At 37.9% G+C, this 11985-nt stretch overlaps 1 protein-coding gene across 13 annotated transcripts; it reads left to right on the top strand.

Moving 5' to 3' along the window:
* Positions 1-3356: 3356 nt before the first annotated feature.
* Positions 3357-11622, top strand: LOC113719273 (pentatricopeptide repeat-containing protein At5g50390, chloroplastic). 13 transcript variants are annotated; one of them, XM_072072429.1, is made up of 7 exons: positions 3357-3611; positions 4026-4076; positions 4161-6663; positions 7948-9284; positions 9982-10148; positions 10229-11280; positions 11533-11622. In XM_072072429.1, the coding sequence occupies exon 3, from the start codon at positions 4276-4278 to the stop codon at positions 6391-6393; it is 2118 nt and encodes a 705-aa protein (XP_071928530.1). In that variant the 5' UTR covers positions 3357-3611; positions 4026-4076; positions 4161-4275; the 3' UTR covers positions 6394-6663; positions 7948-9284; positions 9982-10148; positions 10229-11280; positions 11533-11622. The 13 variants fall into 13 exon arrangements, with proteins under 13 accessions (XP_071928530.1, XP_071928528.1, XP_071928521.1 ...); XM_072072427.1 differs by having other exon boundaries at positions 3357-6663; positions 7948-8239; positions 9224-9284; positions 10059-10148; XM_072072420.1 differs by having other exon boundaries at positions 3357-6663; positions 7948-8239; positions 9224-9284.
* The last annotated feature ends 363 nt before the right edge of the window (positions 11623-11985 follow it).

Here is an 11985-nt window from a genome sequence, read left to right as displayed (position 1 = left end):
TGGGCCGGATTTTACCCTAGTTTTAGCCTATAAAAAGGCACCTATTGTATGAGTAAAGGGGAGATTATTTTACAACCAGAAATCGTGAGGAATTTTCCTTCAAGTTCTTAATCGAACTTACTCTTGAATTCTTGAGTTCATGGCTTAGGATTCCAATCAGACTTTATCGATTAGCTTGTTCCCTAATCGTGGTGTCGCTTCATCCATCCTTATTTGCTTAAGGTTGCTGATTACCTTTGTGTGTCAGAGGTCTTGAGTTCATGAGAGCAATCGAGTTCAATTTCTGTTGGGAGAAAAGATCCAACTCTGATAATTACAAGGTTGGGAGGTTCTAGGAGGGTCTTCCCCTAGGGTTGCCTATATCAGCTGCAATTCTCCCTCTCTTTCGTTCTTCTTCTGATGTTTTCTCTTTATCCAAATCTTCCTTAATTTGCTTGAATTTTTCCTTTGAGTTTTCCTAATATCCATTTCTCTATCTCAGCAGTGCAACTCTGCATTTTTTTCACCTTGCTCACCACCTTGTACATTCTGGACCCGTCACATCTTTCCTCCATGCCCTTTTTATTACTTCCTCTATTCCTTCTTTTTGGATCCATCTCTTGTCAAAGAAGAATCACTTCTTTTTCCTACCATTGCTCATAGTATCCAATACTAGCATATTGTGAGTAGAAGCCAAACTCTTAGTGTGTATACACTTTGGCTTATCAAACATTGTTGACCAGTCTACACTATTAAGTTCTCTGTCCAGCCTTTGTTTAATTTCCCCATTCTCCCAATTATTACTCCACGTCCTGGGATTTCCTTCGTGCTCTATGTCCACCAATTGATTCTCATTGATGAAGTTTCTAAAGTCTTTAAAACTCCATTCTTTTCTACTTCTGCCTCCCCTCCCAAATTCTCTTCATTGGAGCATAGATCGTTGAAGTCTCCAATTATGATCCATTTGTTCCCCTCACAATTCATTTCTTCTTTTGATCACTACCTACTGGCTCTTTCTAATTTGTTGATCACAACTAGCATATATCCCTATCATCCACCACTCTTCTCTCACTTCTAGATCTTCAATCAAGGCTTCTATAGTAAAGGATGTATGAGTAAACTTCTTGACATTAATATCATTATTCCATAGTAGACACATCCCTCCTGTCTTGTTCATAGCATCCACTACAAATTTTCCATCAAAATTTAGTATCCTTCTGACCTTCTCCATGTATTTCTCTTTGTTTTTATTTCACTCAAGAAAACTATACTTGGGGAGAGGAGGTTGAAAACCTCCTTCAGATGGGAAATTGTCAAGGGGTTTCCAGCACCTTGACAACTCCACACCACTACTCTCATTGATTGTTAAGGGACCAGAGTGGATTGGCCTCTCCTCCCCCTTGCTATTCAATGCTCCAGTTCTGCACTAGTCCTTTTTTCCATTTTTTTCCTTCTGTAAATTACTCATCTGCTTCTATCATTTCTTCACCTTTGAGTTGGAATTTTCCTTTCCCTTGACTCAATGCCTCTTCACAATTGTTGTCAATTTCTATCAAAGGTATTCTACCTCTCTTAGTTTCCTATGCTCTTCTTCTGAATTTCTTCCTAGATTGTTGGAGTTTTTTCTTCACCTCTTCTTCATCTGGTTCAATCTGAATTGCATTGCCATCTTCTTCTCTTTTATTTCCTTTTGACTCTTCTGATTTAGATTCTTCCTAGATCCTGCATTTCATTATTGCTCCAAGGGACTATTTCTTTATTTGCATTTTTTACTTCCTATCTCTTTTCCTCTTGCCTTCCATTTTATGTCTCATTCCCTTCCCTTGATCCAGTAAGTTCTTGCCCTTTTATTTTCTCCACTTCTGTTATGGCTTTTGTACTCCTTACTTTTCACTTGTTTGGATCTTTTCCATTGGCTCTCCCTTGACCTTGTCCTTTCCTTTCTGTCCACATCTCCTCGCTCGATTCTCTCGACATATTACTTTTTCTTGCCTGATTCTCCTGATTTAAAGCTAATGCGTTCCTTATCAACTCCTTATCTCTAGCCCTCCAATGTTGTCCATATGGGGTTCAAATATTCTGATGGCTCTTTTTCCAAGGAGAATTTCTTCCAGTTGAAACTCTAAGCCAAGGTCCATACCGGTTTTAATTTTGTCCTTTGTATATCCCAACACTTTCTGTGCAACTCTTCTCACTGTGTTCTATTATACCACAACTGTAACAGAAATCTGGGCACTTTTCATATTTGAAATTAGCCTACTTAGTTAATCCATTCATCTAAACCATAGTTCCTCTTAATAGTGGCTACTAATGTCAGCAGTGACCAGAATCTTTATGTGTCTTTCTTCCTTGCCCCCTATCTATGGAGTTATAACATCCTTAACATCCTGAAACACTGTTCCAATTTTCCTTCCAACTTGCTTAGAGTACCAATGAATTGGTAGCCCCCACACTTTCACCTATAGAAGGGACAGGTTAAATGTAGAGTCATCCTTTTCAATTCCTTCTTCCTACTTACTTAGTACGATAATTTGATTATCAAGGATCCATGGTTCTCCTTTCCAAATTCTCTCTCTCTCTCTCTCTTCTTTTCCTCTGGTAAGTAAAATTGGAACAGATTTGGTACTAACTCTATAACCCTTAACTCCTTTGGATAGCCCTAAGCCATAGTAACAAACTTTTTAACTCTTGTGAAGTTGGCGACTTTTTCCTCCCTTATTTTTCTTATCAAACTTGCCTGACACCCCACCACTCTTGAGTCCATATCTCTTGTATCAATTTGTGTTCCTCCTATCCCTTTACTAGACAAAGCAAATTTTTGCATTATTTCCACTAGCTCTACGACCATGTCAACAATGAGATATCCAGAGGGAATTAACTTTTCTATTTACCTCAGATAAATAAGATTTAACCAATGTTTTGAAAATCGGACTGGACTGGACCGGATCGACCGGTTCGATCGATTAAACCGCGGATTGATCGGTTCGATCGGTTGAATCACGAACCGGTGATGCCTTCGGTCCGATTCAATTAAAAAACCCAAAGAATTAATTAAATCGATCAAGAGCCGGTTGAACCAATAAAAATCGAGAGGTTCAGCCGATTTTTATTAAGTATTTATTTTCTAAAATAAATATTTAACTTTATTCAAAATTTTTAATACTAAAATAAATAAAAATTATTAAACCTTTAAACCGAGATCGAGTCAATTGAACCAGTTGAACTATGAACCGAAAGGTTTTTCCATTCATTCTCCGGTTCGAGTTTAAAAACATTGGATCTAACTACTTCTACTAAGGAATAAAGAAAAGGATGCAACTTTACCGAGTTATTGCAACGTCCCAAACAATACAAGCCAAGTAAAGCAAGGCTAACACGAAGACTGGTGCTACTACTTAGACACGATGGGCAAAGGTTAATAGGCTGTAAGGCGATAAACTTACCTATCTGCAGCAAACACAGGGAAGTCCAAGTTCTCCAGCTCCTGAACCCTCCTTCATCACTTCATTCTTCCCCTTTCCTGCTAGTTAGCTGGTTTTCCCTTCACCCACCCGCAAAATTTGAAGTGTCCTACCCTTTTAGCTGCCTGTTCAGCTTCAGTATTACTCCTCCGATGTTTCTCTGACATTCTGGTATCAATTTTCTACTCAGCACATTGTAGTAAATGGTGTTCTTGCACATTAAATGCAGAGATTGCTCCGAGTTAATGCTATGATTTTGGGTCTGTTGTCATTGGTTTGGAATTTTGAATTTTTGGCAAATTTTGGCGGAATGAACTCTCACCAAGGAGAGATGACCCCTTTTTCAAGAGAGAGAAAACCTCTACCTACGAGAAAGGAAGTTGTCTTTTTTTTTTTTTTCCGTTTTAACAACCAATAACCAACTTGCCTAACTTTTAGTTGATACAATTACCGCTACGCCCAAGTCCCAACTCGCTCTAATAACAAAAACGATTAGGGAGAATTGGTAGTTTTGGTTTTGGCGGACATTTCCATGCTGACAGTTTCTTCTTCTTTCTTCTTGGCTGGCTGCCTCTGGTGCTGAAGCTTCAGCTCGCTCTGGTCTTTCTTCAACCTCCATAGTCCTAATCTACACAGGCAAGACAATTACTCCTCAATCTATGAACTAAGTATGGGTTTTACTCTTTATGCTTTTTCCAATTCTTAAGCTTCCCACTGCAGAATATGATGATTGTCACCAAAACGATTAGATTCTGATTATTCTTGGCAATTATAGCCTTGATTTTGCTCTTCACATTTTCCATCACTGGTTCAGATTGTTAGTTTAAAGATTGAGATGGATATGTGGGTTGGGGTGGATCAGATACGTAGTCGGACTAAACTTTCCTATCCAGTGATAGAGCCCACGATATTGTTTGGAGAAAAGGAGAGTTTTTGGCTGTCTAATCAGAAAATATGTTATAACAGAAGCTCGTTTTCTCAGAAGATTAGATGTAGTTTTACAGAACAGGGATTGAAACCACGTCCAAAACTTCATAATCCTGTTCCTAAACCTATGAAAAATAAGCAGAGTTGGGGGAATGAACATGCTGAAGTGATGGTGGATGGAAGTTTCAGCTCTGGAATTTGTGGGAAGATAGAGAAATTGGTTTTGCAGGGGAAGTACCATGAAGCTCTTGAATTGTTTGAGATCTTAGAATGCAAATCCATTGAGGATAATCTACTGAATAGCAGTACTTATGATGCTATGGTGCGCGCTTGTATTGGCTTGAAATCTGTTAGGGGAGTCAAACGGGTGTTAAATTGTATGGTTAGCTGTGGGTTTAAGCCAGATCAGTACTTGAGCAACAGGTTGTTGCTGATGCATGTGAAATGTGGTATGATGATAGATGCCCGGAAGTTATTCGATGACATGCCTGAAAGAAACCTGGTTTCATGGAATATGATAATTGGGGGGCTTGTGGACTCTGGGGACTATCTTGAGGCATTTCGGTTGTTCTTCATGATGTGGGAGGAGTTTCCTGATGCAGGGTCGCGCACATTTGCAATGATGATTCGAGCATCTGCTGGTTTGCAGTTAATCTCTCCAGGAAGACAATTACACTCTTTGGCTTTAAAGATGGATGCTACAGATGATATTTATGTGTCTTGTGCTTTGATTGACATGTATAGCAAATGTGGTAACATTGCAAATGCGAGGCGTATTTTTGATGAAATGCCAGAGAAAACTACAGTAGGGTGGAACAGTATTATGGCAGGCTATGCATTACATGGTTATAGCGAGGAAGTTATGAACATGTATTATGAAATGCAAGGTTCGGGTGTAAAGATGGACCATTTCACATTTTCAATCATTATAAGAGCATGTACGAGGTTGGCTTCGCTAGAGCATGCCAAACAAGCTCATGCAGGCCTAGTTCGTCATGGTTTTGGGTTGGACATTGTTGCTAATACTGCGCTTATGGACTTCTATAGCAAATGGGGCCGATTAGAGGATGCAAGAAATGTTTTTGAGAAAATGCCCCGAAAGAACGTTATTTCTTGGAATGCGCTGATAGCTGGATATGGTAATCATGGTCGAGGAATTGAGGCTGTTGAGCTATTTGAGCGAATGATTTCTGAAGGGTTTGTTCCTAATCATGTGACATTTCTTGCTGTTTTATCCGCTTGTAGTTATTCAGGGTTATCAGACCATGGCTGGAAAATATTTGAGTCAATGAGTAAAGTTTACAAAATAAAGCCTCGAGCAATGCACTACGCGTGTATGATTGAGTTGCTAGGTCAAGAAGGACTTCTGGATGAAGCTTTTTCATTAATAAGAGATGCTCCATTTGAGCCAACCTTGAATATGTGGGCTGCCTTGCTTACTGCCTGTAGGGTCCATAAAAATCTTGTGCTTGGGAAATTTGCTGCCGAGAAACTTTATGGGATGGAGCCAGAAAAGCTGAGTAATTACATAGTTCTCTTGAATATCTACAATAACTCTGGAAAGTTGCAGGAAGCAGCTGGCGTTGTACAAACTTTGAAGAAAAAGGGTCTGAGAATGTTTCCTGCATGCACTTGGATAGACATCAAAAAGCAGCCCTATGTTTTCTTCTCTGGAGATAAGTGGCACCCCCAAACCAATGAAATCTATGCAAAATTAGACAAAATGATGCAGGAGATCTCTGAACATGGCTATGTTCTCGAAAGCAAGTCGTTTCTTGCTGATGTGGACAATCATGAAGAAGAATTACGACTTCATCATAGTGAAAGGTTGGCAATTTCCTTTGGTCTAATCAACACAGTTGATTTGACACCATTGCATCTTGTCCAGAGCCATAGGATCTGTTGTGATTGTCATAATGCAATCAAATTGATGAGTTTGGTTACAAAGCGAGAAATTGTCATCAGGGATGGCAGCAGATTTCATCGATTTAAAAGTGGGACTTGTTCCTGTGGTGATTACTGGTGATGTGATATGTGGATACAAAAACAGTTTAACCTTCTTGTCCTGAGCCGTTGGATCATCATGATGTAATTGATGAGTTTGGTTGCAAGGCAAGAAATTGTAGTGGAGGGATGCCAGCAGATTTCGTAGATTAAAAAATGGGACTTTTTCCTGTGGTGTGATTACTGGTGATGCAAGAATTTTTCTACCTCCAACATTCTATGTTCCCCTTTTTCGTCCTCATTTTTCTACACCTTCTGACAAGACAAAGTGTTGCTTCTTACAATATAAACTGTAAGTTAGAATTACAGTAATTTTTGTGCTTGTTTTTGGTTGTATGTTCCAGAGAATAATAATAAGAGAGAGTTTTGATTACAAAATCTTTCTTTGAGTCTGCTATTAGAATTTAGAGAAACATGGAACTTCAGAGCTTCTTTTATGCTCCTTAACGTGTAAATTATGAGTTTGCTTCCTTTCCTGTAAATTCTTTTCTGTTCTAATTAGTTGGTAAGAAAGGAGAAAGAAATCCTGAATTTGAACTATTCTATCTTTGACATGAGTTTTACGAAATTTCAATTTTGATTGCTTGAATTCATTTTATTCAATATTCCTCAGTTGGATGGTTAGGCATAGTGCATCCTCAATTATTGGCAGAACCACTCTTCCTTTTCTATATTATATTAGGATCATGAATTGCTATTTTCCGATAATACTGAGAAGTTTCCAAGTGAGCTAATTTTAGATATATATGTTGTGTACAAAGAGTAAAGGCATGTTATTTGTGATGTATAGGCATTATACTTTAGAAGCAGTGGCGGGGAATGATATATTAAGGTCAGAATACTCCTCCATGCTTGTATCCTCTGTGTTTTGTAAAATTCCCCTCTACCCTGCATAGCCCCTTAACACTATCCTATTCAAAGGGGAAGAACAATTCCATAGAATTAAGAAGCAAATAGAGTAAGATATTTAACCATGTTTATGCTAATCTCATTATTCTATGTAACAATCTTAATTTGTGCTAGCCCCCACTGGCTATGGAACTGCAAATGCAGGTGCCTACAATATACTTGCAGTTCATCTTGTTCTGTTACTGAAAAAATAGATAGAACTTTGTTTTCTTAAATGGTTTCCTGTGTTTGGATGATATCTTAACCCTGTTTCGTACATGATTATGAGCGACTACCATTTGAATAGCAACCAATTCAGTGTATGCATTTTTGTTCAGATGGAATATTGCTGGTTATGTTTCCATAGTAAACATGGTTTAACACTAGTTTGTTGGTTTCCTGAGTTGTGCTTGAGATAGGAGTAGACCAATACCTTTTGCTGATTTCTTATTCTTCTTCTCATGATTTTTTGGATTTTCCCTTTTTATCTTTTCTTTTTCTTGGGGTAGGGGGGGGGGAGTGGGTGGACTGGAGAAAGGTGCCAAGGCTGGAACCAGATGCTATTAACATTTCTATTATTAGTTATTCTTTTGCGTGCATCTAGGTTATTTGCTTCCGCATTAAATCTGTCTACTAGCAGAAAATTGTTGTTATAAAAATTTGTTTAACTCTCCCAAGCATTTTCTAGGAATATTTGCCTAGTAGATCTTTATGTGCGGTTGCACACCAAGCAGGGCTGATATATGAAGTGACTTAAACTGGATTGCAAGGGTGATGCAAAGAGCAGTAGAGGTCCTCAATCTCTGGCTTAGGGGTTACAAAAACTGGCGGAGAAGTAATCCGAAAACCAAGAGAGCTTTGTTGACTTGAATAAAGATGGAAAGAAGAAAGATTACAGAAGAAATGGAAAGTGCAGATTTAACAAATCAAAAGTCTTCCGCTACTGGTGCCCAGCTTCACCTTTTTATAAGTGAGCTAAGGTGGTGAGCTTATAGTCGGCTAACAAACTTATGACATCTGCTGATGTCATAAGAATCTTACAAATCATTACTAACTAACTGTAACAAATTCCCGTAACTAACTATAACAAATTCCAGCTGCGGCCCTCCATGCAAACCCCATGCACACCCACATGCAACCCATGCACGCACATGCAGCCCATACACCTACGTAACCCAGTTCACGTGTATCAAAGGGACCTTTAATTACTTTCAGCTGTTAGACCTACAAACTTAATACACAAAAATGTGAATTGGTATGGGTTGTAGGCTTTTCAACATAAATAGGAGAAGCATGAAAGGAATTCAACCACAATCTTTCATTGTCAGCCAAGCATGTGCAGTGCTCATGGCTCCCCTTTTTTTGCTCATTTGTCAATGCTGATGATTATTAATGCATTCAATACCATTTGGCTTTCTCCCAATAGTAAAGTAAGTATCCTCTGTACTTCTTCTTTGTTTTTTTTTCCCCGCATTTTCCTTCTTTTGTTTTTATTCCCCTTTCTCATCTGCACTATGTTAATGTAGTCTTGTTTGCTGGACAATCTTTACTGGCTGATAATGCCTTTTTTTGTCTATCTATTATTAGTAATAGTATGTATATTATTTGATTTTGTTCGTTCAGGTGTAGGGATACTAGTGATAACCTTTTTTTTTTTCCCTTTTGCAGTGCAATTTTTGTATGAACAGCTGGGTTAGAAATTAGTGGACTGAGTGTCTTTGCCATGTCATTAATCTATTACCTTGTGCCCCCTTCTTTTATTCTTTCTCTCATTTCTTTGTGCAACCTCCATGAACTGTGGGTTTTCTCTGTGTTTACAATCATTCTCTGTTCAGTAATTTTCCTCAGTGCCTTATTTAGTTCCTCATGCTATTTCCCAGTTATGTCTTTCATTTTATTATGGCCAGAAATTTGTTTTCTGATTTTGCATCTGTTTGTCTGCGTCTGTTTGAGTTGGCCTGCAGGTGATTTTCCGCTTGCGAGACTAAACTGCTTTATGCAGTGGATCTTCTTTTTTGTTGCGAGGTTTGAAATCAATCTTTGGGTCTTTGGTTTTACCTCTATTCTCGATTTGGTTTATTCTTGATTTTATGATGGTTTATCTATGGTTTTGTAAGACAGAAATGATGGCTATTCTGTTCTTTCTTTTTTATTCTATATGTTTCTGGGTCTGTGTTATTTTCAGCCTTTATTTTTTTTTTTTGAGCTTTCTTTTCCTACTATTTTTTATTTTTTTCTTTTTGCCTTTATGAGTTTGTGTTTTTGTAACTTGCTTCTATTTTGTTACGTGTTTCTGAGAGTATGTTCTTTTGAGCCTTTATTTTTTTTTTTCAAGCTTTGTTTTCTCCTGTTTTTGGTTTGGCTATTGGTGTATTTTCCCTTCCTGCATATGCTTCTAAGCTTGCGTTCTTCTGACTCTCTCTCTCTCTCTGCATCTCCCTGTGTTCCTTTTTATTTTTCTTCTTTTCTGGGTGGTTTGCTTATTTTTTTCCTGAGATTTTAGTATCCTGACTTTTCAAAATTCATCTGAAATTAATGTTGTGATCATAAGTCTTGTACAGGAGATTTTTCTTTGTTTCTCTTCCTATGATACCTATTCAGATGTTTAAGCATTGTTCTCCTTTGGCTGATTTTTCCCTTTTGTTTGTTTGAACTTGTGGTTTTTATAAATTGAGAAGCATAACTTTTGATATTGTTGGTTCTGTTTCTGGATGTTTTGAAGTCACATGGTTGGGGTTTGTCGAAGGGAAGTTGCGTGTGCCTAAGGTTCATAGCTATGCGTCTGGATGGACATTGCAGGTTCAATTGATTGAGATGACACATGTTGAGAAGACCTCTGGTGGCGAGTCACCAAAGAAATTCCGGTGATTTGTTTTTGATGATTTTCAGGTATGGTATGATCCTTGTGTCTTTGTTTTCCCTTTCTTTGTATCTTTCTGTCTTCATAGGTTGTAGCTTATATTTTTCAGGTTGTTAAAGTTTCTGCACTTGCAAATGCTGACAATATTGCTCATTTTGATGGCTTGCTTGTGTCCTTTAAGAAGTACTGCATCTCAAAGTCTATGGTTTATGAAATACCAGATTCTCCTGATGGTGAGACACATCATTTTTTTGGGTTCTAACTGACAAGACTGTTATCCAGGAAGTTAAACAGGCTGAAACTCCAAATCTACCGTACTATTTTGATCTGAGATCATGCAATACCTTTCACTTTGTTGCTAATACAGACAATTTCTTATGTAAAATTCTTGTGGATTTGTGCCTTTTTTTCCTTTTATTTAATTTGCTGAGAGCCTGTGATTTACCTTGTTTGGTTTTGCTGCCCAAAGACGTCATTGGATTTGTCCTCTGTGCCTTGCCTCCAAGAGAGGTTTATCGTGCAGGAGGTCCAACAGTTGCAAGAGACTACATCATTGTCGACTATGAGCATGTTGAATGTGTGTCTTGCTTGAGTTGCTTGATTAAGTTCTGATATGTTTCTCTAATTGTCATACTTGATTGTGTTTTCATCTAATTAAAGTTCAATTCCTTTTCTGTTTGCTTCTCCTGGTTGATGTTCATCTTCTGCTACATTACGAGAAAAAAACTCATAATTTTTTTTTTTTTTAAAAAAAAAACCCGGTAAGATTGGATGATAGCAGAGAAAATTATTTGTGCCTGATTTGATTGAGATTTCATGATATAAGGATTGGTTCTCTGTAGTTTAATAATTTTCTGCAGTAATTGCAACTACAAGGTGAAATGGAAACTGGAGAGTACGGTGAGGCGCACATGAAACCTTCAGTGATTAAACCCTTGGCATTCTGATCTGTAAAATGCTAATATCATTATAATTAAACTATGTCCTTGTTTCTGTCACTTAATCAAACAGATGGATAGCGTGGCAGAGGATGATAGGAATCGAATTGGGTGGGTTTCAGGCGAAGACACTGAGGGCGAGGGCAACACCATTGTTGGCTTTGAACAAATGATGATGGAGATTGCTCACATTCATTAGAAGATTAATCGCTTTACTCAGCTGGTAGTTTTGCTCTACCCTGTCTTTTCGTGAAAAGATCAGTTGAGGGGAAAAGTGAAATGTGGAGAGTCCAAAATTTCAAAAGAACCAGAAAAATATATAAAGGAAAACAGTCCTATTTGCTTAGGCATGGTGTAATTCTAGAAGTAAAAGTTTGAAAGATCACCTTCCTTGATTGCAAGTAATTATGGTGGGCCTGGTTTCAGTTTGTCTGAATATAAATTCTGTGCTGGATTTCATTTTTACCTGATGAAGGTGTTTGAGCTGCTGGAATCAGGGAAGTTAATGCTGAAGGATCTTAGTCGTGAATTTGAAGAAAGATTAATTGTGTGCGTCATTGGAAAAGTAGGTATTAGGTTTTCAAGATCAGGTTGGTGTAATATTTATTTTTATTTATTTGTTTTTGGCTGAAGCATGTATGTCTACAGAATCCACAAGGAACATATATGGATAAGTGGGAGGAGGAGATTCAGGAACTATGGTTGCTTGGTGCCTCAAATAAGGAGACCATTGCTGTTTAGCACAATGCTAGATGTCTACTTCACAATTTTCCTGGTCAATCTTGAAGGTAAACTCTGGCATCATTTTATCTGCAGAGAGGGGCACATTAATTGGCTGAAATTAATAGCTTATTGCTAACATTGGCATCTTTTGAGCTGCAAAATTACAATTGAGACCTTAAAAAGTGTTTGAGGTTGTTGGCTGCAA

Source organism: Coffea arabica, chromosome 11e, assembly GCF_036785885.1.
Source record: "Coffea arabica cultivar ET-39 chromosome 11e, Coffea Arabica ET-39 HiFi, whole genome shotgun sequence".
In the NCBI taxonomy this organism is placed as follows: Eukaryota; Viridiplantae; Streptophyta; class Magnoliopsida; order Gentianales; family Rubiaceae; genus Coffea; species Coffea arabica.
This window is presented reverse-complemented; position numbering and strand designations above follow the sequence as displayed.